General features: G+C 36.3%; 1 protein-coding gene across 1 annotated transcript in view; it reads right to left on the reverse strand.

Moving 5' to 3' along the window:
• PPFIA1 (PTPRF interacting protein alpha 1) overlaps window positions 1-26509 on the reverse strand; it is a 55760-nt gene that overhangs the window by 4494 nt on the left and 24757 nt on the right. Inside the window, exons 8-29 of the mRNA XM_059826015.1 lie at window positions 26304-26450; window positions 25202-25336; window positions 24568-24633; window positions 24056-24139; window positions 23325-23456; window positions 20929-20991; window positions 19538-19641; window positions 19169-19301; window positions 18294-18517; window positions 17657-17891; window positions 16097-16126; window positions 15122-15273; window positions 14176-14348; window positions 13312-13405; window positions 6885-6966; window positions 6557-6757; window positions 5655-5717; window positions 5100-5126; window positions 3194-3369; window positions 3013-3110; window positions 1043-1218; window positions 395-463 (exon numbers count right to left, since the gene is read on the reverse strand). Coding sequence (XP_059681998.1) covers window positions 395-463; window positions 1043-1218; window positions 3013-3110; window positions 3194-3369; window positions 5100-5126; window positions 5655-5717; window positions 6557-6757; window positions 6885-6966; window positions 13312-13405; window positions 14176-14348; window positions 15122-15273; window positions 16097-16126; window positions 17657-17891; window positions 18294-18517; window positions 19169-19301; window positions 19538-19641; window positions 20929-20991; window positions 23325-23456; window positions 24056-24139; window positions 24568-24633; window positions 25202-25336; window positions 26304-26450 — 2664 coding nt within the window. The remainder of the gene's footprint in view (window positions 1-394; window positions 464-1042; window positions 1219-3012; window positions 3111-3193; window positions 3370-5099; window positions 5127-5654; window positions 5718-6556; window positions 6758-6884; window positions 6967-13311; window positions 13406-14175; window positions 14349-15121; window positions 15274-16096; window positions 16127-17656; window positions 17892-18293; window positions 18518-19168; window positions 19302-19537; window positions 19642-20928; window positions 20992-23324; window positions 23457-24055; window positions 24140-24567; window positions 24634-25201; window positions 25337-26303; window positions 26451-26509) is intronic.

Consider the following 26509-nt stretch of genomic DNA (forward strand, 5'->3'; position numbering starts at 1 on the left):
TTTCTGTTCTGCTCATTAGGACAAAGGTTTGAAATGTGCTACACAGGGCCTTTCTCTATCAGAGCTTGTTCATCTGCAACACTGGTCACTAATTTTCCCACATTTTAAATAGAAGAAGATGATTCATCCCAAAGTGCTGCTATTATGCATTAACCATGCAGGCTGCAAAAAACAAACTTGCCAATCATCTCAATACTTTCATATTCAAAGTTATCTTACCTAAATACACAAAAATTGCCATATTCAGAAACTCTTGAAGACAAAGAATTTCAAGTTAAGATTTCTGTCCCTATTCTGTCAATAGCTTAAAGAGGTCCAAGCTAAATTCTTTCACTTAACAGTTCTGATAAAGTTCCCAGGACCATAAAATGGGTCAATAGCTCAAGTAACTTACTTCATCAAGTCTTCTGTCAGTGCCCATAGCAAGAAGGTTATTAAATTCCCTCTCCAGAACAGCACGAGCCTGAAGTTTATAGTATGAAAGAAATAGAAATTAATTCCAAAAGATTAGTAATTAGTAACCTATAGTAATTTTTAAAACTTAATATAACCCAAACTGTTTAATACCTTCTTATCAAATTAATAAACATGCTTAGTACCTGAAAAGTTACAATTTAAGTTGTAACTTATTGAAAATTTAAGGAAGACTTAAGAGCTCCCCTTTCCCTTAGTTGCGATATGAAAGTTCATGATTTCTGGCTCAAACTTAAATTATTTCAGAATAAAAACTAGAAAACAACAGAAATTATGAGCTTTACACTAATGTGAAGATGGACTATGACGAAAATATTCAAACAGTATTATTTGTTCAAGCAAATTTATCAACCAGAACTGTTACTAACAATTAGAAAACAGTAAGAAAAGCAAATTTCTATGTTTTTCTCTAACAGGATAATGGACAACTTTCAATTTCTAAACTTTCTAGAGCTGAAAATAGAAAGATATGCACTTACCTAAGAAAAAAAACCAGTCAGTTCCATAGTTAACCTTCCTAGAGGGGAAAAAAATCCTACCGGCCATAAAGTAACTGCTTCTTGCTTACCTGTGTGTTTTGAGTGGGTATTTGTAATAAGAGAGCTAATGCATTGTAATCAAATGATTCATCTAAGGCCACAAGTGCACCATGAACGCCACTCTCTATAAGGTTATTCGCGTATTCTTTAAGACCAATGGACACTACCCAATGGATCATTCTTTCATTGCTCCAGACAAGGACATCTATGGAGAAAAAAAGTTGCCCGATTTGTAACAATACAACTTTCCTGGACAAAAAACCCACAGTCCTTTCTTGATCTGTATGCTCGTGGTCGGGATTGACTTTCACGCATACACAATTCATCATAAATGCTGTTAAGTAGTAGCCCTCAAGGAATTGTGTTATTTAACATTTAGGTTGCAATCCAATCTGCCCCTGCCTTTTTGGTGTGCATGAAATGCTCTGAATTGGTGACTAAACATCATGCTTAGACTCCAACACTTGGTGTTGGATCCTTTCCATACCATAGTTTTCCTTGCACCCAGAAGGAATAGTCCTTACTCAATCTCCTCTACATACAGAGGGAGGCTACAGTCACAGTTAAGAGGCAAGTTCAGCTGGGCAGAGCGTTCATGCAGATGGGGAAGACAGGATCTTCTATTTTACACAGCCGCTTAGGGGCTTGGACCTCACCCAAGACAGATTAAGTATTTTGGAAAAAAAAAAATTTACTACTCAAAAGAAAAAAATCTTATAGCAGTTTCTCATGCACTTCCTACTGAATTTGAACAGAAAGCTTTATTTATTACTGTTTAAAGCTTTATTATTTATTAGTTTTATAATCCTATCTACCTTGAAGTTCTGAAGGTGTTCAATTTAGTAATGCAGATTTACCTTCAGCTTGTGTATGCATACTACTACACTTTTCCACAACCATAAATTTAAAGTGGAAAGTGAACATATTTGACGTTTGCTGGAAGGCATTTCATACTCTAACAGTTCAACAATCAATATACTCTCATCTTAGAACTTTTTCAAGGAAAAACATTATAAAGCAGCATTTACATGTTCAGCCTAAACATCAAAACAAAAACTATCTTTCTGCAAGTAGGGTTTTTTTTATGCTACTCAGGAATGTCTATACCACTCAAACAGTTATAATGATCCACAGCATGTTTCTGGCCTATGCCAACTAGCATTCTTCCCAAACAATTCCCAGGAGGCATTCAAGAGTTGTATGTTCCAAGGAGCAATTATCTATAGGCAAGAGATGCAGCCATACCATGTAGGGGGCTAAAAAAGGCTTACCAGCCACAACACAGGCTTGTTCCATGCCAGTTAGTTGTGATTCCTGGGAACGTTCTTAGGCACAACTAGTCGAATAACCACCAAAAGGTATCAACACTTTAAAAGGAACGGCGAAGAGCAGGCACGGAGCCTTGTAAGCAAATTGTGTACAAGGTAACCGTAAAATCTTAGTCTAAGATGTCAGAAAAGAGTTCTGACATTAGGCAGAGGACAAAATTTCTATGGGAAGTCTTGGAAAATAAATTCCCAACCCTGCTTTTTCTTCTTTTTCTCCTGTCTTGTTCAATAATCACCATGAATCTGGAAGATCTAAACACCTAAGTCACCTGGATATTTTTTCGCAAAGGGCTGGGTAATAAAAATTACCAGCCACAAGCAACAATAAAATCAAGTAGATGCAACATTATTATGTCGGCAGGGGGGAGAGAAACAGATACTTTTTCAAAACCCTCATCCTCCTAAAACATTTAGTTTTGTTTCAAAAGTCAGAGCAGCAAGAGATTCAAAAATGCCTGTATTTGTAGCACATCTCTGCACAAGTGAATGATTTAATGATGTGTTTCATGATTCACTGTTCGGGGCCTGCATCCAGACTCATCTCCTGTATTTATCACTTGAGATTTTATAAATAATTCCTCCCTCTAATGCCTTTTTTTGTTAAATAATTTTTTGAGGCAGATCAGTGAAAACACGTTAGAATCAGATTGAGGTCAAGACAATGCACTAACCCTTAATTTCATTCTGGCTTTCTTCTCTTTTTCTTTCAAGTTCTTTTCGATCATAATTCAGTCTTCGTAGGCACATAATTCCACACTGAAAACTGTTTCTGTTTAGAAAACAAACAAACAAACATTTAGAGATAACAAAAACATTTACTGTCAATTAGGTCTCCAACTTAAATCTACTTACCTATGAAAGCTGTCCACCATTTTAAGTTGCCCACGCAGATCTTTTTTAGTTAAATGATCCAGCATTCGAGCATCAACAAGACATTCCATGAAATAGCTGCGATACTGAGGGAGCCCCAGACTAGGGAGCCATTCATTGCCAATCCACTCATGGTTCATATCACCATATGCTAAAGTCTGTTTTTAAAAGATTAAGGAATAAGCTTATTAAAATGAGAAATAATAGGGAAAAGCTTTTTAGACAACGTATTTTTAAAAAAAGTAAAACAATGCTTACTTAATTCTTAGCCTGTAAAGATAAGCAAATAAAAATACTGAATACTACATAATGTTTTCTGAAGAAGTCATCCTCATGAAGAAAAGCAAGTTTAGATATTCAGATCAGCAAGTAAAACTGCCCTAATTTATTTCAAGTTGAAGAGTATGAAAAAATATGCAAAAACTAATAAAAAGAAAAAAGGCTAATCTATACGGTTTTGATAGCAAAAGCCATCGAATTTCATATTGTTAAGATGCCGAAAATACTGTATCTCCTGAAAACTGGGGGGGGGAGGGGGAATCTTATTTTTCACATGACCATATAAATACAAGATATCAAACAATACTGCAGGAGGTTTTTAATACTCTTAACTGTTTTCAGAAACCGATCCCAATCAAGTAAGCAAAAAATGATAAAAACCCACTACTGAAGACAAGCAATTCTAAATGCTGGTCCTTATCCTAAAAAAAGACTTCCCTCTCTGCATTTCTGACCTGCAAATCACCAGGCATTTTTTGGAGAAAACTTCTAAAAATAATAGAGTTTATAACTATGCATCTAACCATTCCTCGAGCAACAAAACCCAGCAGCTCCTTTTTTCAAAAGTCAAGGGTAATAATTCATTCTGACTGTGCAATTAAAAGTCAAAAGCTTTATTTCTCCTCTAGAGGAAGCATCTTCTAGAAAGGAGCAAGGCCACGTAGAAATGCATTTCTTCAAGCCATCGCTAGGTAGCAGACTGAAAGAGCATGTTACTCTTCTAACAGGGAGGCAAGCTGTGATTGTTACCGACAATCTGCAAATGAGTATCTGAGACATAGTTAATGGGACAAACAGGTTTAAGCTGGAGGGCAGCCAAGCAAGAATAGACTATACTGTCCAAAGATATGGGTCACAGGCAAATCCTGAGCTTTGTTTATATCCCTCTATAAAATAGCCGGCTATCTCAATGCCTGAAAATACAATTAGGATTTGTCACCACTTTAAGGGAAAACAATTAATCAAGGAGGATTACAAAATTAGTGCACAGAAATCTACTTAACTATCTAGGCTCGGTATGTCTTGTAGCACACCTGTGATAGTGGCCAGGTTGAACAGGGACTTATTGCACACAGCAGATACTCTTGCTGGACTTCTGGCTTCCCAGAGAGCCACACCACACTTCACGTCATTAAATTATTTTAAAATTTGATCTAGTATGTTCAATACACAGAATACAACAATGCTTATTAAGCAAGAGTAACTTCATTTTGGTGATTGATAAGCTAGAGGACAAATATTTAGAAAGCTAGTGATAACAAAGACTTATGAATATTCTTCTCCTTCCAGCCTTATTATTAAAAATCCTTATGCATAGCTTTTTTTGTGATGTACTATGTAACAAAGTATTTTACAAATTTTCAATGATGAACCACCAAAACTTGAAAGTTCTAGAAAACAGTAAAATATTTAAATCCCCTAAATATAAAAGTGTATCTTCCAAGTATGTATTCTACAGAGATAAGCCTGTAGTTTCCCCCTCTCCCAATCCCCACGTCACACCAAGAGTCACTAAAAGAAACTGCTATAAAGGAAAAACAGATTCTTTCATGGTCTAATTATTGTGAGAGTTTAGATATAGACTATAATATTACATAAAGTTTCCAACCTGAGCCCAGCTTCCCTCCTCATCTTCCTGTTACGTGGTTAGAAAAGCAAAAGAACACATACGTATTAGTATTTAAGTTTAGTAAGGAGATCAAAGTTACAGATGCACTGCAAGACTAAGTCTACTGCATACCAAAACAATCTAGATAAAGCAAGCATCATGCATTGTAAAAAAAAAAAAAAATATACAAGGCACTTATTTCCATATGAGAGGTTGCAAAACCCATCTATTGATTAAGTTTTCTGGAGAGAAGAAATTTCCACACAAGTGATTCAATTTGTCTATTAGTTAATCAAATCGGAGCTCCATTTTACAGATTAGAAAGAGTTCTGTTTACAATCTTATTCATGTTGATTTTTCCCCCCTTCTGGAGAAAAAACTATCAAGATGCAGGTTACAAGGTTAATAATTAGAAGCAGCAATGATCCAGAATTTTAATGCATTAATTTGAAGAAAAAAAACAAAAAAAAAAAAGACCAAAAGGCACTGGATTCAAATGTTCAAAAAGTGGGAAAAGCACTCTAAGGAACAGAAGTGGCAACACTATAAACTAACCGTTTGTTGTGTGGCTGTAAGATTTTCCATTTCTTCATGTGTTACCCAGACATTTCCCGTGGTCTAATATGACCCCACAGGGAACCAATCCCATCCAGTGAAAGGAAAGCAGTAACAAAGAGGAGAGGTTGCAGAACATATAAGCAATCGGTACATGTAAGGAGCAGGCATGGGCAAAAGCAATGGTTTCTAAAGTCTTACGTATAGGTGTATCTATTGAAAGCAATGGCATGGAATAAAAGCCTATTAACATGGATCACTTTTCTTCAAAGATATTAACAAAATTGCATGTGATAAATAGCTTACACTGATGTAATTAATGGGCAAACACTCGACTCTGCTCTAATCCGGAAAATGCATTTGTAGTCTAGTACATAATCCCAGGAATCTCAAAAATAACTTTAGATTGCAGGGCAGGCAGACTTAGAAGAGGGAATTCACACTAAATTTAAGTGTCTAAATTTACTATAGTATAGAGACAGGTGGACTCCTAGTTTAGGTAGGCTGAATCAGTATTTGGAGTTAATGGCCTTACACACGGATTAAAAGAGCCTCTGACTATTTTACAAATTTCTGTACACAAAGGTATACTTCATCTGTATTATAAATTCTTCTGATGCCAAAAGATGAGGCAAATAACATGTACTCTAAATATTTTGGATTATATACTTTCACTGATAGAAACTTCTCTTTCCCTTAAGAAAGAAAATGTAGTTATTTCTTCATTTAATTTCCATGAAAGGAAGACACATCCTATGTTTAAATAATGTGTTTCTCAACAATTTAATGTTTCCAGAAATTCTTATTTGAACCTCAAATCCTTTCAGTTTCATGTTTACAGTAGAATTTTTGGAAAGTCTAATGGTTCTAAAAGATGTTTAATGCTGGATGACTTTCCTTACCGTCCTTGAGGTGGGAGGGGCAGATGGACTTGTTAATGACATGATTTCTTGAATGGCCAGCCTCAGCTTCAGTCTGTGCAGAGGATTACTAATCCCAATTTCACGCTGTATTTCTGTATCAGACAAGGCTGACATGATAGCACCACTTTTCACGTTTGCTCGGCAAGCAGCCACATACCAGGCTGGCATCCCAACCCACAGCTGAAACAAAAAAAAAAGTAAGCAAGCAGGATCTGGAAAACATTCCTGGCTCCAAAAATCTTGAATTCTTTAGAAGTTTGCATGCTGGGGGGGGGTGTTATTTATTTATTTTGGAGGGACCACTTACCTCCAACCACACAACCACAGTAGGCCCATCCCACTGCGCAAAAGGCAAACCTTGTCTTCTGGCTTCCTCTAGCAACTCATGCCTACAATTACAGAAATAGTTATTTATAGCAAAGAGAAACTAGTTATAACTAGATGTTACAATTTAAACACTGCATTCAATTTACTATCTTCTTTCCAATAGTTAACTTGCTTCCTTTCTCAGCCTTATATGATACACCCACTAAGGCAGACACAGCACATGTGCAAGAATTACATAGTGACATAAACTGAACTGGATAGGAAATCTCAGAATGGCAGAGATGCTGGGTCTTGCCTTTTGGAAATTTGTGTCCGAAACTGCTACTGACACTCTAACCAACACTGCCAACACAAAGTGGAGATGTCAGACTTATTTGTCAGTCAGATTCTCAATTACTGCAATTTTCTGTTCAGCAAATTAGACTGAACCGAAGTAGTCATTTTTCCTCAACGTGCAGATTTGAAACCTGTGCAAATGTATGAGCACATCAGACTGCCATGCCATCAAAACGGTACTGTCCATCAGGCTGTCGAGGCTGGAAACTGGGACAGTAACCACTTAATTGGTGAATTTCAGTCTGCAAGTGAGCCTGTCAGAATTTCAGACAATCATTATATTCAGAGCGCCACGCTTTGGTGATTATATTCTGAAAGGCTGTGTACTGAAACTCAGCTTTCATCTCCTATGATGACACACATTTCCTTTGTTATTCTGAAACAGAAGAGACTGAAGTTTAATATTGACAATTCAGCTTACAGAAACAATGGAAGCTCACAGGATCCCTATAAATAGCTGCCAAAAATGTTTGATAAACCAAGAGACAAAAACTAGTGTTGCGGGTATTAGCATGCAATGTTGCTTGGATACGTCTGTCTGAAAAAATGTGTAAAGTCTGGAAAAAAGCATATTTAAGCTGCCTTTGAAAGCTAGTTATATATGGTTAAGCCTCCACTCTCCTCAGAAGTTTAGAAAAAACAACTTCACCTAATTGGACAGTTTTTACTGTTTTATGCTTTTTATTCACGCCTGCAAATGTAGAATTAAAAAGACAAGCAGCAATACTACAGATTCAGGATCCTACTTTATGTATTTGTAATTTTCTCACAATTTAAACCAAACAAAATCTCCTCGCCTTCAGAACTGTATCGTTAAATACATCTACAATGATAAAATGATAAAAAGCTACAGATACTAAAAAAATACCGCACAAGACATCTTGAAAAGGGGTTACTGGCAGACTAGTAGCTTTCTCTGCTATTAGTGCAAAACGAATATGCAGTATTCGGCTCTTTTTGACATGCCAGCGTACCATGCCAGCGGATCCTCATGTTATATTGGTAGATAACTAAATATGAAAAATAATCAATGAAGTTACAAATATACTGGCAACTGTTTTATCAATAGATAGTACTTTTCCACCTGCATGTCAATAAATCCCTATTACTCTAGAAGAACCTCCCAATACTTTATCCTAACTAAATGTGCTGCCTAGGAATGAAAAAAGGGGAGGAAGGAAGGAAGGAAGGAATTGCCAGATAACTGGTTACAAATAACCATTCTAATGTACCCATTTTAAGACCCAACAATTAAGGCGGAAATAGTGTTCAGCAGTTAGTGAAATCTAGCTATAGAGCTGCTAACAAAGAAAAGAAGACCGTAAAAGTTAGCACGTATTTGTACACTTCAAAAAGATACATGTATTTCTAAATTAGGAATAAAGGATCAGCTATTTTCCTGCTACCGCAGACCACATTACATTAATCCCACAAATCATTAGCCCTGAACACACTAAGTTTTGCTTCACTTTGTTGTTTAAAGATTAAAAAAAGAGAAAAATAAATTAGTAAAGTATTATAAAATACTGCTTGTTAAGAACAGAAGAAAATGCTTAATACTGTATCTGCCAGAAAGGAACACAATGCTTTTTCCACGTAGTTTAACTTCAAAATTGGTGTCTGTCCAGTGATGAAAGAGCACAGACATGCCCAAAGTGGCCTCCTGTTTGACTAGGATGACCCCATGAGAGCATGTAATCACTGCTTCCCCCCCAGCTTATAAAGCTGTTTGGGGTATTGTATGTAATTCAGAGAATTGCAGTATAATTTCTGCTCGTTTTAGAAGTCTCCCTGCATACTTCAGGTTAACCATGAAACAGCAAATCATTTGGAGATAAGCAGTACAGGGAATGTATCAAAAGCTTAAGGAGAGGTTATGATGCAAACTTTAAGCTCATGGTGGTATTGTACACAGAAAACAATTGTGTAGCTGGAAGGATGTGTTATGTGATGGAGGCTAACATGTAGAAATAGCAACAAACAAAACAAAGATGTTTATGAGATAACTTTATGCAGAAATTATTCAATGGACACAAAAAGGAACACATCCATGAAGTAGAAAATTAATTGTGGAATTTGTTCATACGCAAGAAGAGACAGAAACTTGCTGGCATGGGAAATCATTAAACTGGGAGCTCAAGATGTAGCACGGGCACAAAACATCTCATGGGAAGAATTCAAAGGCAGATGCTGTTTTATTTGCAAATGATGCATCAATGTTTTTTTTCCTGTAGTAGAGAACTTCACTTTTCCAACAGTTCCCTTCCAACTTCACCAAGAAACTCGCTGCATTCCAGCAACACATGATCAGATTACGTAAAGATCACAACTGGCATGCCAGTTGAGTTTCACAGGCCATCCAATTATGCCATTTAAGAAGTGGGTGCAAAATCCAGCTTCATACCTTTGTGAGGGAAAAAAAAAATGTATTACAGTAGCATTGGCAGTGTTAAGAGATGGTATAAAGCTGGCACTGTGAACGACAAAAGAATGTCAGAGGAGTAGCTGGCTACCAGAATAACTCTTAGGTGACAAAACCAAGGGATAGATGTCTACAGACTTAATAAAACGTTGGCTGAACATCACTGGCAACAGGAGACCAAATGTGCTGCTGCAAGAGGGGAACACTCGTTGTTAGACACATTCAGAAGGCATCTAACGCCAGCTGTGGAGAACAAAGAAACTGTGGTCATATGGGATGAGAAATGATGTCAGAACTGCAGGTGCTTGATGTAGTAGCGAACACACAAGGCCCTTTAAAGACCATCTGAAGTATTTGTATTTAGAATGGCTCTTGGCAGGCAAGCATACTCTAACCCCACAAGGAAAATAAAGCAGCCCGGTGCAACACCACTTTGTCATTGGATTAAGACAGTATGGGAATGGATAAATCCAGAACTGGTAGCCAAAGGGGAATGCTGTATTCCAGATTTCTTGGGTGGAACTGAACATAACTGATTTGGAAGAAGTTGAGAGTAGAGAAAACACTGTAGTGAAGGTGGTAAAAAGATTGATACTGATGGAAATGACAGAGTTGCAAGATGTAAAAACTGAACGGCAACAATAGCAAAACATGAGATGAAAATAGACTAACTTCAGGCAAAGCATCAGTGGAAAGTTAATATCCTTATTATACATTGATTTCAGGTACATAATAAACTTTTTGTGTGTAACTTTTTTTAAGGAGAGTTATCTTAAATTTAGGGTTGCCTTCCTTTTTGATTAATACAGTATTAAGTTTGTTGTGTTGTAGACAGAAATGCACAAATACTGTTGTGGCAAACACTGTCAATAGTACAGTTCACAACGAAGATGAACAAAACAATAAAAAACAAATTTAGTAAACAAAGAGAGATGGTTTTACAGAAATACATCTACCTTGGAAATTAATTGCCACAAGTATCTACTATTGCTAAACAACTTTCAAAACCCAAATTACAAAACTAATTCCATCTAAGTAGGGTTTAGTATTTCCATTATAAAAATTCACACCATGCAAATTAAGACAAGACATTGAACTAGCATTCACACTGAACTAGATGACACTGGATTTATTTCAGCAACACATTTTCACAATAAATGCTTTTGAATGTAGTATCTCCTCTCATAATCAGGCTGTTTTTAAGAAGTTAGAGCTTTTAATATATTGCTAAAAAATCCAAATGAGATTTATCATAATTTCACAACAATCCTAATAAAATAAAAATAAACTTACCCTGATTTTGCACTACCACATCAAATGGTAAACAAAAGGAAAATAAAACAATGAAGGAAAAATATAAAACTAGGATTAAACTGAAATCAAAGACATACAAAAATAGACAAATAATGTATACTGTAATTTAATTCTGTAACTATAAATAGATTTTTGTTAGTAAAGACATTGAATACTGCCCTCAGCCTGTTTGTGTGCATGCATGCAGAAATCAGGAAGATAAGCAAGCAAATAGGGATTAGAGACAACTATAAATAGAACTAGCTGTCATTGTTCCAAGCATTCAGGTAACTGGAGTTCTTTTCGCTGAATACAGGATTTTATAAGTGAACAGTCAGCCTCGAGAACTTATTTTAACCAAACCCTCCTCCAATATCAAAGTGAAAAGCAATTCAGAGCAGCTTTACCACTTTTTGATAACAAGTATCTCAAGAAGGCAGCAAGGGATCTTTGATACTTTGTGATAATATTGCTTTCTATGTTCAGAATACCTGTCAGGATTCTGAAACAGCTGGATTAAAGTATCTTGCTGGGATTTTTAAAATGGTAGACTTGCTTCTCATGGAAGTTCAGAGGGCCCTGTTGCTGCTCTCAGCAGTAAGAGTAATAAAACTAAACATCATGATACATATCTTCATCAACACAGTCTTGTTTCACACCCAGTTTCACTGAAACATCTAAGTCATAGATACCTTCCTGTGAATAAGCACGTACTCATGTTTATTAGCTAGGCAAGGCAATGTCAAACTAAAAGTTTTCATTTGTCTAATACAGACACTTGCATTTTAAGCAACCAACAACATGCAGCCATGAGGTATACCTTAAGTAATACCAGTAAGTTTTTGCAAGGTGGAACGTTTACAAAGAAAAGTCATGATTTATCTGCAACTGCATTTTTTGCACTTATTAAAGCAAGACAGTATAGATGGTTTTACTCTAGAATGAAATTTGTTGCTGGTATTGAGAAAGATCTATATTGCTCAAAGAACAGGCCTACCACTATTTAGATATGACCAGACTAAAACTATTTATTCAACCAAGATGAAGTATGACTTTAAAGCTCTGTAGAAAGGGGAAAATACCAGATCATAATAATATATGATTGCCTTCAGTGTAACAGTCTGAAGAAAAACAGCTGAGCGTTCTGTTATACAAACAAAACCACATTCCATTCTGACTTTTCAAACCAACACACTGCTGGTTTTCATTAGCAGTCACCAGGCATTATTCTTATTTGTTAACAGAACTTAGGTACTGCAAGAAATCTCTCTCGCAAAGAGAAAATGAGCACACTTTCTTTTCAACATTCACTATTCTGTCTTCAGAAGTAAAAAAGCAAGGAAAGTCTGATCTTGGTCAGCTTTTTTGACACAGAGTAAAGACATCCGAACAGAACAGAAGCAACCAAAGTTCACTGTATATGGCTCAGCTTTGGGTGGAAAAATGCAAAGAATGCCTGATCCTACTTACATAAATTTTAGTGTTTCCTGTATTACCATATAAGCACCAAGTCAAGATTTCTGCTAGTAGCAATAACTATTTTTCACCTATTATTATAGTCTTTGCTTCATCTCTTCTAAGCCTGGGAACAACAAAGCATTCAATAGATACTCAAAAGGTGAACATTAAACTAAACATTTTCTTGGACACAGACTGAAAAAAATCCTCATCACTAGGAAAAGGTAACTGCGTATCTAAAAGGTGCCATAAAAAAGGAAATAGTCACAAATTATTAAAAAACAGGAAATCAGGGGTATATGGTGCAAGGAAAAAATATTTTGGCTGTTAAAATATATGAGAAAGTGTCATGACGACCTCAAACAGAAGTAAAAAAAAAATCAGTGAACACAGCAGCAGTTAGCAACACAAAAGGAAAGACTTTCAGAGTCACCTGCTAGAAAGGAACCAGCAAATGCATAGAGAAGGATGTCTCTACAGAACATCTCATGTTTTCACCCTGCCAACTCTTTCACACTCTGGAGCAAGTAACAGCCAAAGACAGCTTTGGGAAATCTTCCAAATGAATTAAACCCAAAGCAGGTATTAAATATAACAAATTTGGGGGAAAGTTTGGTAAGAGTCCACTTTTATCTCCAAGTTTGTTTATTACAGCATTTCAACAATAAGCTTTCAGCACTGAAATTAGTTTCAAACTTACCATGACCTATGTATGCTACTATTAATGTTCCGGAAAAAATAGTAAAAAAAAAAAAAAAAAAAAAAAATCTACAGAGGCTTATTAGCCATAGCACCATACTAGGCAAAAATACCTGAAAACAAACAAAACAAAAGAAGAAATGTTTTTAAACAAAGCAATATCTTAACAACGGAGGATTAAAAATATTTGGTAACTTACTTTTTCTGCATTTTCCTGTTTTTTTCTGCCTGACCTCCAAGCTTGCTGAGACCTAATGCATCCTGAGAGGAACTATCTGCTTCTGCCATGCCAACTACAAAAAAAACAAATCAAAACTCAGCCTTGTTATCTTCTCAATTTTGGCCAGTTATAACTCAAATATCACTACTGCTTTCCTGAACAAAAGTATTTAATCCTTTGTAATATTACTAATCAGAAATGCACAAAGCCAAACCTCCAAGGCTACCTATCACTATTTTCTAGTTAAATTAATACCCATCAAAATGGTGTATAAAAATAGGAAAAATCAGATGATATGGACTCAAATAGGTGCTGTCTAAAACCAGCTGGAGTCACACCGAGAACCTCACGTTTCAACCACCTGTAAGAAGACTTCTCAGTGTTCTCATGTCACTTATGGTTGGTGTCAACATCAAGGGTCCTGCTTTATGCAAAGAATTACGCAAGAGAGGAATGTCACGGTAGCATTTACTAAGCCAGCTGGGTTCGTTTAAAGGGAGCTCCTTTGGGTCCAAAGTGAAGACATGACTGTTGGTGTCAATACTAACAAAAGCCTCATTCACTTCCAAGACACAGTTGACATTTTTGTTTCACAAAACAAGCCATAGCAGTTCAATACATTTCAATAACCTGGCTATATGAGACTAAGTGACAGCTGTACCTGACTAGCTGAACTTGCACCCTACACTTATAAAGTGACCTACCAGAAGATTCAGTGTCACTACTTCCAAAAAACGCTGTACATCAGCATCAAAATAAATGTCATCACATGCTGATACGTACATCATAAAATTCAATCTTTTGCTCTCTCTCTTACTGTGAGGAGAAAAAAAGCAAACCAACCTTGTCCTAGCACTTCCTTGCTTGTTTGTCCAGGTCGTCCCTTTTCTTTCTTGCCAAACAAGCGGCCAATAGAGGATTTGATCCCCTTCTTTTTGGGGGCTTTATGAAGGGAATCTTGGCTACTATTGCTGCTACTAGGATTACTTGTTTGCCCATCTTGAGAGCCTGTTGAACTTTACAAAAAAAGGAGTCATAAAGGAGCACATGTACAAGAAATTCACGGTCATAACATAGAGACGAGTTCAGGTTTCTGTGCAAGTTAACGAAAGCTCAGTAACTCACCAATGACATCTAATTTCACTTTTAATGAGTCATGAAAAGAAATGTACCTAGTAAAATACATGTCATTGAACAGAAAAAACAATGAAAACAACTTAACTCACGCAAGAAAGGAAGGGATATAATATTTATATACTATAGCACAGAACTACAAGTCAATTCTTACTCGTTTAAGAAATGACAGTGTTTAAATTGCAATTCAGAGAGGCCAAAGTTGACAACACAAGTTCCTGACAAATTGAGGCAGATAATGGAAGTCTGAAATACTTGAGTGGAATCCGTCTCAGATACTTAGGCACCTTGAAAAGAACGGCTGTCAATTGAAAGGATGGTAAATTTGCAACTTAATTCTAAGTTCTGGCCTATGAAAGAAGACTGGAATGGTACATCTTTCATTTCCTAAACATGAAGCAAACTTAATGCAGACCTTGAGTACCAGAAGAATTCTGCAGATAAAGCCATTTCTGATCATTAAAAAAAACTGTATTCTTACTGTTTATGTAACATAGTAACCCATTTATGTGTTCATACTCTTTACTTTTCAGAAACATTTCAATATCTAAACTAAAATCCCACAGGCTGAACAGTTTTGCAGTTTTAGGATTTTATTCTGATGATCTGAAACACTTAAGTTACTGGCAGGTCTGACTTATTCACACCTACTTACTTTCTTATGTCCCTGATATCTTCATGGCTCACTGTATGCAAAGCTCCTTTCTGGACTCTGTCCAAACGCAAAGATCGAGGTGAAGAAGGTGGTGATGTCTCACATTTTATTGTGGTTTTATCATCTCGTACCTCTTCTCTAGAAGCTGGAGACTAATGGAAAATGAATGAAAACTTGAGGGGTTAGTTGGAAATGCCAAAACAGGAATGCAGTATCAACACTACACAAAATATTGAAAGGAAAAAAAAATATCAGTAATTTCACTGTTAAAGGATTCCTCCTGCCCTTACGATTCTGCAGTTACCTATTTTTTGTTTGACTTCTTTCTGGATTTTTTGTTACCTTCAGTGGCAAACTACTAAATTTCAGTCTTAGCTAGTGAAATGAGCAAGTAGCACTCATCTTTTATTCATTCGTAGAGCTAAGAACTGAAGTAATGTCTTCAGCACCGCAAAATTAATATACCTAACTTCAGTTTAAGCAAGTTCGAAAGACTGAAAACCAAAGAGTCCTGTGAAAAGAAGGCATCTTGAATCTCACTGTTATGTGTTTAGACAATCATTAGCAAGATTACCAATTCTATGAAGTCAGTTTCTACATACCTGTGGCTATAGCTTATCCCAAAGTTTCAATAACAGAAATTAAAGGCTTATTTGTGTGTGCACTAACTGATCTTTAAAATTAAATACTGTTTCATGAAGACTGCGAAATAGTGGTTACAAACAGAAAGCAACACAACAGTCCCCCACACCAGCAAAAAAAAGCCAAACAAAAAAAAACACAAAACAAAACAAACCCACACTTACATTAAGATGATAAACCATTTTACATTTAATATCAAAGAGCATATTATCTTCCTTTATTATAGGGTTACCCTGCAAATGCTTTATTTTATGTTCCTGTTATCCATTAATGAGTTTGGGGACAGGGAAGGACATGAAGGGGCACACCAGTAAATAAACTAAAGAGTTTTACCTTTCTACGGTGTTTCCTTAAATCACTAGGCTGATAGATGCATGCAAAGAAAAGAAATTTAGAAAAGCCGTATTTACTGTAAACTGTAGCACAGACTGAAATAACTAGTACAGGCAAAACATATTAGGGAGAATATAAATAACAATTACAGCAATGGCACAGAGAAAGACAGAGAGTATGAAGTACTCTTCAAATCACAGATTACTTAAATGTATCCCTGAAGAGGGGAAATGGAAGAAAAAAATAATCAAGACTTATAGCCCGTTATCTACTTAAATGTATCCCTGAAGAGGGGAAATGCAAGAAAAAAAATAATCAAGACTTATAGCTGGTTATCTACAAAAGTACCGTACGTATTTCAATGTATTGGTACCACTGGCAAATTAGCACACAAAACATGCATCATCTTCAGCAAGAAAAACCATAAAGTACATGGGGGTGTCAGGTGTTGCTTTCATAAAGCGAGAGGATTTCCAGTCACATATCAAGGACTTGCCTTGAATCTATAACCTACATGGTAGCCTAGCAAGCTTAATACATTGTCCGCACTAGTCCCTTCTCACACCTTAGCAATTTCTGCGGTTGTTTCCTACATAGCATAAAAAGCAGCCATACTTTAATACGGTGAAAGACAGAGTGCCAACAACAGCTGGTTTCTGTACAGTAACAGTGTTCTGCTCTTTTTATTAAGGTTAAAGTGCTGGAATGTTTGAGCAAGAGTCTACCACCGGTTTTATTTTATCCTCCAGCCACTCCAGAAGCCACTGTCTCCCACTTCCTAGGTACTTCCCACCTCTGCCATGCACAGAGCAAGGCAGCAACCCTGAGTTACATGAACAAGGTATCAAGTTATTCAGACTGATGCTGACAAAAGTTTAATTGAGGTAGTTTGTTTAGTAATTATCATTGTATTTGGTGGCAAATTATTTGAAAAGACTAACCAAAAATAAAGTCAGTCCTCTTTGAAGTTTGGCAGGGAGTTGTGTGTTGTTTCCCTCCCACAAATGACAGCTTTTAGTATTTTTTTAATTCAGAATACATGCAAACAACGCAGCATTAATATGTAAAGTTTTGTTCAATCTGACCATAGAGTATATGTTAATAAATCGTAAGTTCATAGAATCATAGAAGGGTTTGCGTTGGAAGGGACCTTTAAAGATCATCTAGTCCCTCCTCAAGTTCCGAGACAAAGCGCAGCAGACTCATTTTACCCTTGCTGGAACTTTCATCTATTAAATCTGATAACCCATAAAGATGAAAATGTTTACCATATGGAATGAAAACTGTCCCCAAGAACTGTTCAAGAGAGCTGTAGGTTTCACAATTTATCATTTTGATGCTTTTTAATTAATTTTAATCATGAGGGGTTTTCAGCTAACTGAACTGCTTAACACCACTACTGCAGTTAGCATTTTTATAGAAGTTGAAAGAAAGCAGTAGAAAAACCTAGGGAAAGGAAAAATACAGCTGAGTAAGAAGAGGAGGAAGGGGAAGTCAAATAACCCATTTCCTAGAGAAAAGGAACACTCTTGCAAAAAATTAAAGTTAATGGATACTTACCAGTGTCATGATACCTAGTCTGTCCACTTCCCGAGCTGGACTATGTGGAATCCGCCTCGGGGTGGAGCGGCCACTGCCAGGTGGGGAAGAACCAGCAAGTGAACCACTTGCATAGGGAGGAGGAATGGAGCTCATGGACCGGAATCGGCCATGGGCATCCAAACTTCCACTACCCACTCTGCTTTCAATCTCCTCTGCACGCTGCTCCGTGTTTTCCTTTTCTTCTTGTATAAGTCTAAAAGAAAAAAGTTTCAAAGGAACATGACATGCAAACAAGTACCATATAAACAGAAAGGCTGACTCCAGCATTAGAAAGAACCAGCACTTGGCAGACGAAACAGCTACACTGAAAAATCTTCTAATCCAATCTAAAAACAAGAAGTGGTAAACACTACTGCTATCACCATCGTGCAGGGATTTCTGTCAAACTAGTAATACACAATCCCTTCCATAAATGGGACTGAAGACAGAGGACCTGAAAAAGAGTACTTGGACATAATAAAACTAGTTACTTCTGTCAACCCCCCCCGGAAACTGAATGGGCAACCACCATTTTCCAAGTAATCACACAAGAAGGATTTCTAGTGTCACAGAAATTCATTTTTTAATTAAAACTTTAACAGCGGATAGACCATACCTAATCTCTTTGTTGATTGCATCCAACTGTTCTTGAAGCATCATGGCCAAAGTCTGAGCATCAGCCTGACCACTTGGTGACAGCAGATCAACTGAACTGAATATAGTCTCCCTATCATCCTCAACATCAGACACATCAACATCACTTTCAAACGCTTGTGCCACATTTGCCAATACACTTGCTTGCTGGGCTCGCTCCCAGTCCTGCTCGTTCAGAGTTTGAACCTAAGAGAATTAATAAATAAAAAAATCCAAACTCAAATGGGAAAAACCATGACATTTCTACTGTTTTTCAAGATGTTTAAAATAATTTTTAAAAAGCCCACTTACATGCTGAATGCATCCATCAAGACAGCAAAGTGCAGAGAAACGTAAAAAAAAAGCTATAATGCAGAAAACTTTGCATCTTACAGTTAAGTGAAATTTAAAAATGGACAGCACCATTGAATAAATTAAAAAAAAATCACGTCTTGGCTATATACACTCTTAATTATGGCAGAATTTTGCTATCAAATCCAATGAGAATTTTGGAATCAGCTTTATGTAATAAGCAGTTACGTGTCCTGAAAGAGACTTGAAATTGCTTGCAGAACAGTAACATGATAGATTAGTGTATAGGCACAAAAGTAGGACTGTTTCAAATTATACTTTACAGACTTATCATACCTAAAACAAATTGGACTTCAGAATCCCAATTTTGCAATTATTTGTTCACAATTAAAAAGACTAGTAGCTGTGCATTAGTTAGCAAAACAGGATATATAAAATCTAGCCCTATGTACTCCTATTCTAAAAGCTCCCCGCAACAGATTAGCCTCATCTAATCTACTTTGTTGCCAAAGTTTTATTTTTATTTTAATTCCAGAGTTCTATTACCTTTGAAGGCTCATCTCTGAGAGCTGCCAAACGTCCTTTCTGGGGACGCCTTAACACTGACGAGGTGCCATAGGAGTCTGTATGACTGTCAGCCACAGACGAAGATGTCATAGGGTATCTGAAGTCTGGTCGGCTAGAACACAAAGAAAATTTTATCCTTACAAAGGTAGGGGGGAAGGGGGAAACAAACCAAAAAACCCACCCAAATGATTCCTGTTGTCCCACCAGTGGCATTTTTTTTTAAGCAGTATTAAAAAATGCTTTATATGCTCTATAAAGAATATGTTTTATAGCTATGACTAAAGTATTTTCAGTTTTAATAGACAAAATTACATTTAGCAAAGTGACTTCAAAGAAATTAGAAAAAACTGAACTACAATTAAGTGCTTGTACCTATGATGAAGTGATGTGGCTCTGAGTCTCACTTGGTCATTTTCAGCCCTTAATGCTTCAACATTTAATACAAGTTGATCCTGTAAAAAAAGATAGATAAATATATAACAATGTGCTTTAAAAAAAGCAGTGTCAAATACTGATTTATAAACTAACATCTTGGGTTTTGGTCTCGTTTCTACGAAACTCAGAAATAACAGATTTTAAAACATACCCTTCAATGACGTAAAACGTAAAAATTATTTTTGCTACACACAATACAGCACCATCACAAAAGGGCAGCCAAGAATAATTCTGTTGCCTCTCTACACTGTGGCTCTAGGTAATGACAATGTATATTTTAAAAACAGCTACTAATAAAATTCACATATTACTAACTTTACTATAATTAAGTGATAATATTTACTAAGAAACAAGATGTTTTCAAGCTCTGTGCACAAAAGGTTCTAAATGCATTCACTTTTAACTTGGACATTTTTACATGCTCTAGAAACTCAGAATTTAACAACAGAGAAATCCAATGAATGAGAAAACAATGAAAGACTAATAAAAGTGGCTGATGATGAACATCTGTGCCTTGTGTGAAAACTGCTGGCCTACACATACAAAAAATTCAAAGCACATTCTGCAAAATATTCTGGATGCGTTCTTCATTTTATTACAGAAGCACAGCCTCTACAGTTTGGCCTAGCTACTTACTAGAATGATTTGGGGAGATGCAGTACACCTGTGATTTAATAAGCAATAACAAGTATTATTTCAAAACAGATAGTGTGACCACAAAAGCAATTGCCACTGCTTAAGGATGCAAAGAAATGAAAGGCCCCACCACTACTATTCAAGAAGGGAACTTGTCAGTTCCAGAACAAGCAAAACACCAGACAGCTGCTGTTGCAAAGGAACAGCCAAGCCTAATAAATATTTCTCTCCCTGCCCCCCAATTCTTAAGACTTTAAAAAAATTTTATGAGTCGAACAAGCATTTCATGATACCCAATGCTTTAAGAAAAAACTTATGGGAAAATAACCAACACTGAAAGTATTTCTCTTTTCTTTTTACTGTTCAAGGTCATATGTACAACAGTATAAGAATTCTCCGCAATCTTCAAACTTTGGCAAATTGCCAGCATATCCAGCCACTTTACATATTCTGAAGTGCATTAAGTCTTTGAGTAAAAAGCTAAAGTATTACCCATAAAATCACCATAAAACTGAGGCACACAACACAATAAAATGAGCAATAATAGCTCCCTGCTTTTAAACAGACCAGGTAATGTTAAGTTTTATGGGGGAATTCAAGTCTGGTCCTGCTATGTAGCAATGCAGCAACTATTTTGCAATATAATATTTCAGAAATGTGTATTATACCTTTTCATGCTGAAGTTCCTCTATTTGTTTTTTTGCATTTTCAATTTCTCGAAGAAGTGAATTCTAAAATAAAATGTATCACAAATTATGCTACTTATAAAAGCTTTCAACCCTTAAACCATAAGCAAGATCAAAACCAAAATCAAAACACTTCAGTCAACACTATACAGATGCATCGTCAGTTACAGACACTTTATTGCTTACATCATTTCACTTTGATTATAGTTCAAGGTTTATCTTTTCAGGTGTACAGCCCTCTAAATAACAGATTTAGTAATAGTACAAGTTCCATAAAAATTTAATACCAATACCAGCCTTTTAAAGCTCTGTTTGACAAAACTGGTAAAAAGGAATAATTAGGCAGCTAAAAAATTCAAAGTAATTCACCGAGTGGTTACTAAGGCATTAACTGGCTGTTATCATTAGGTTTTCATTTTAGTTTCACTTGCCTGACCTACAAAATTACTATATAGTTATTTCTTGGCTGTATTGTACCTCCAGAACTGCAACACTCACTGACTTATGGGCCTTCCTTAAAAACAGAGCTGTCCTCTTTACAGTTATACCATGACTTCTAAACAAATCCAGTAAATATAAATACTTATGACTACGACAATCTCTTTACTCAAAGCAGTTTCCAAATTCAGACTAAGAATAATCTGAGAATTAAGAAACATTTGAGAGCTACAACAATCAAAGAATTCCAACTACTGTATTTGACTGTAGTATGTGATACAAGAAAAAAATAATCAGAAAATCCTCCTTCTAATAGGAAACCTATAACTGGGTCACTTTCTTTTCCTTTTCTACCATTGCCAAGAAGTTCTGCTAAACACAATTCCTTGAGGTAAGTAATACCAATATTTGCATCTTGAACATATAATAAAGTTTCATACGTGAACAAACAAACCATTCCAAGCAAAAAAGCCCAAGTGATCAGAAGAAAGTCTTAAAGTTTTACCTGCATCTTTCTTCCCAACTTATCATAAAAGAATGAGCTGGAAGCCACAGCAAAAATACTTTTCTAGAAGCTGTTACCTACAGTGAAGGACAACTAGATTTTCCTCATTATTCATGAACATAGTTAGGGTTTGGAGAGTAAAGGGGAGTCAGTGTTAACCCTAAGACACCCCCCCAATATTCAAGCATTTTAAAACAAAAAATGCAGTCAGCTGTTTTTCAGAAATTGAATTTATAAAGACTGTTAGAGCAACCTTGTTGATGTCATAACAAGGCCCATAACAAGTATTAGGAGCAGTTGGTGATCTTGAAAATAGTGATGTTAACCAAAATCCACAAGACAAAGTTTGCAGCCTTAGATGTCAGATGATAAGCACCTTTATCATTAACTCAAAGGATGAGAATCAGTAGGACCTACATTTGTTCTGCACTACCCGATTCCTCTCAGCTCCAAGAGCACAAAAGCAGGGAAAAGAACAAACTAAATCTTTGTAATGATCTGAGGGGAGCACAGTTCTGGAATTCTGGAAAGACACGTCAGACACCTGACTGACGGTTTAGGAATGAGAACTGACTTGACATGAATGCAAGAGAAAGTAAACATTTATTAAAGTCTGAATACATCGTTATGTATTGCAACTGAAGTATTTTACTGCCATGACTTTAAAACAAAAGCCACTCGGCTTTTATTGACACATTTCACCAGATGGCCATTTCACCTTCCAGTAAAAGAAACTAAGTGGTTTTTTTAATCCAAGACAAAGCAATTCAAAGTCAGCATCAAGCAAAGCACTACTTTAGAAGGCACTGCTTTGTTCAATGCAGAATAAGGGACATGCATGGAAGAAAAATCCGTAAGGACCCAGATCCAAAAGCAGGAGGGAAAGAAACAGAGTAAAGTATGTCACAAGTTAGAAGATGAGTTCAACATAGGGGAAAGCTCCGTGGTGTGCATTGACAACCCAGGGAACAGCCCATTTACTTTCATATAACCTGTCTCAAAATGATTTACCTGGGAAGAAAATACAAGATTGCAAGTTGAAACAAGAACCCACAATGACTCAGGGTTAACTGGTAAGAAAAAAGCAGTGGCAAATAAAGGAAACTAAACTGAAAAGGTCAAAGTTTAGTCCTAATTCTTTAGACTTCCTGCATTACACTGAATGAGCCTATTTATGCAGTCCACACCAGTCAACTAAGAAAGGATAACGCTTCTTAGAAGATGTCTTCTTAACACTGTACTACGATGCTTAGGGACAATCTCAAAAAAAATGAATTTTAAGACGTTATTTTCAAAATCCACACTAGAAAACAGCCTTAACAGAAACTACTTTCATTAATAAGGATTTAGTATTTATTTACTGAAGTTACAGACACAAACATTGCAAAATACACAAATCACTACAGAACGTATATGTTGGAATGTGACTTGTTACCTTATCTTCCAAGGCAGCCATCCTTTCCTTGAGATGAAGCTGAAGCCTTTCATTAGATTCAGAGAGAAGCTTATCAACAGTTTCTGACAAACGTTTATTATGCTCTTCATTCATCTTCTCTCTCTGTCTAGCCTAAGAGACATAAAAGCTACTGAAATAACTTAAAATTTACAACGCTGTAACAATTTCCGGGTTGTAAAAACAGTAAGCTTTCTTTAATCCAAATGCATTTTCTTTAATAGAAATATTTTTCCAAAGGAATAAGAAATACTGCATGTACCCCCATGACTCTGTAACAGAGTATAAGGGACACTTAAGACTTCAATAACTGTTCAAAGAGCAGAAGCTTGAAAATCTGAGCTTACACGTCAAGAAAACGCAGATTTCAGAAACAATTCCATTATTTATAACCTAGGAACCAATTTTTCCACAGTCATTTAATTGAGCAAGTTTTTGACCAGTCTCCTCATCAGAAAGTATGACTAGCAATTAGGTATTTCCAAACATATTTGATCTGATATTTAAACTGATCGGAGACTTCCAGCTTTTTCTTGAGATTTCAGGTTAGCCACAGTACAGTGGCTCAACTGTCCCCACTATCAGCCAGCCTAAACTCTGGCTTAATTCTAGGGATGAGAAATAAAAACAGCTTTGCTGAATGGTAGGCAGCCATGAAGAGGATTAGACTCTTTCTCTCAGCTTTGTATCTTTGCCAAAAATAGGTACGGTACCCTTTGCAGTTCTTGGTTCTTTTCTTCTAGCTGTGCTTCCATCTGTCTCAGTCGTTCCTCTATATTGCCATGTCTCTCCTCAGCCTGTCAATTTGAAAACAAAATTAGAATTAGTTTTTTTAAAAAGGCTTCAGAAGCATAGAAACATTGAAGCACAATAATATATCTAACATGCTTTGCGCAACTGCCATTTATGGTAATACACAATGCAGAACAGATGCCTTTCTGTCACTAAAAGGACCTAGTAAGAGTTCATATGGTAAGTAACAAAACGATGAAGGCTCTCACCCCTAAGTACCATGAATCAACTACTATTTGCAAATGAGTTTGCAACAGCAGAAGTTCATTCAAATCCCCAATAATTAAGAAAAACTAAACAAATGAATAAATAAATAAAAATTAAATGCATTTTCAGCTTTTCCTCACTAGCCTAGACAATATGACCCTTTGTTAGTAATCATGACAAAGCAGAAAGCAGCAAGCAGAAACAAGGACTAGTATACAAATTCTACCTTCCTAAGCTTGGTGGTAAGTTCCAATACTTTAGCAGCAGAGCTCCCAGGAGACAAAAGGTCAGACTACAGAGCCAGTTAGGGACAGGAAAGATAACAGGGAAAGAAAAGAAACTGAGACTTGAAAATAACACACACACACTTGAAAAGGCTCATTTGTAGTTACTACATGTCATTCTTCAGACTTCATTATTCCACTTGCAGCCTTCTAAAAATGTTAATGAGTACCATTACTCCTCTCTCTCCCCACATTCCTCCCTTGGTTAACAGTGGAAGAAATTCGGGTTTCCTTCAGAAATAGTTCTTGTTTTAGAAGTGTTTATGCCTATTATTAAATGAATTTTAATAAAAAGCAAGAAAATAATAATTCAGAGAGACATTTTCATAAAGTAACAGAGTTAACAGAAAGCCTGCTCAAGTTCCAAAGAGCAAAAATTAAAAAAAAAAAAGAGTAAATTTGAGTGTGTTCATAGAGATGAACAGAAAAAGCAGAAAACAAGGAGAAACATTTTCTGAACTAGTTGGAGGAAAAACAGAAACACAGTGTAACAAACCCAACACTTTAAGAACAGATTTCTTGTAGCAGGACACCAACAGAGAAGAGAGTCTTGAGGACACTGTCCAACTGACTCACCTTTGAAAGTGCTGCAACCCTCTGTGCCAGCTCAGCTTCCACCTCCGGCAAAGTTTCAGCTTTTCTCAAAGTCTGCTGCAGCTTTTGCTCAGCTAGTTCCAGTCGTTCTTGCAATTGCCTGTTCTTATCTTCACTCTACACAGGATTATGATTAGCAAATGTTTAGTGTTAAAATGGTAATTAATTTTCATCAAAGAGAAAGGTAAGGTTACAGCTTACTGCCTTTACTAGACCTATGGAGAACACACTGTCCAAAACTGGTTTCATAACCAAAGATGTGGCATCCTCCCATTACATGCGAGATTTTTTTCTCTACAGATTTTTTTCTGCAGACAATTTTGTGTATTCTGAAAGCAACTGTATCACCAAATAAATATAGTTATGGTACGAGAAGCAGCGTAGAACAAGTTGTGAATTTTCAATGTCAAGGCTGTGCTAAGACTTTAAGTTACATCAAGAATAAAATTCCTTCATATTTTAAATAACACTATGCATATCATCGCAAAATTTATTTGTATTTAAAGTGCGTACAACTTCTTTTAAAAATTATACTAAAAGGGACTTCTCTTGATGACTAAGAGTTGCCTGGCTTCCTCTAGTTAGAAAGCGATTGGCTAAGCAACTATTTCTGGTTTTAAGTTGGACTACCTCATGTCAAGCATATGTCAAATTTCCTCCCACAGTAAGGCAACGTTTACTTCTATTAAGGACTATAAAAATCACTACCCACTACACAGATTTTAAAACTGTTTTAGCTTAGAACGAGTAATTCTCACACATGAGACTAAAGATGCTTGGATACACATATAATAACTTAAAAACCCACCACTATTAGGGACAACAGCCCTGTTGCACCATGATCAAGTGTGCTAAAACGCTCAAAACTACTTCCTCTCTCCAGTAAACTGGAGATACATCTTCACTTCCAGGGTAAAACTCTGTACAATGCACTCCTCCAGTTACTGAAAAACAATTGCTAACAATAGCACATTACAGATGATATTTATCTTCCTGAAAGCAAAGTGCTTTAGTACAGTATGAACGTTAATTATTTCAGTTTTATGCTGAGCAAGATGTACTTTATCTTATTTCAAATCACAACCTGTCGATGCATGGAGTCTTTAGTGGCAATTTCATTTTCAAGTTTATCATTGAGGTCATGCACAGATGTAGCTTCACGTTGTGCAGCGAGGTAGCGTTTCTCAAGAGTTGTAATTCTCTCTTCCATGTCTTCCTTTTGGGCCATAGTCTATGCGAGACACAAGACAGAATTTAGAATATAAGGGATAATAATTTAGGGATCAAACT

This window comes from Gavia stellata, chromosome 17 (assembly GCF_030936135.1).
Source record: "Gavia stellata isolate bGavSte3 chromosome 17, bGavSte3.hap2, whole genome shotgun sequence".
In the NCBI taxonomy this organism is placed as follows: domain Eukaryota; kingdom Metazoa; phylum Chordata; class Aves; order Gaviiformes; family Gaviidae; genus Gavia; species Gavia stellata.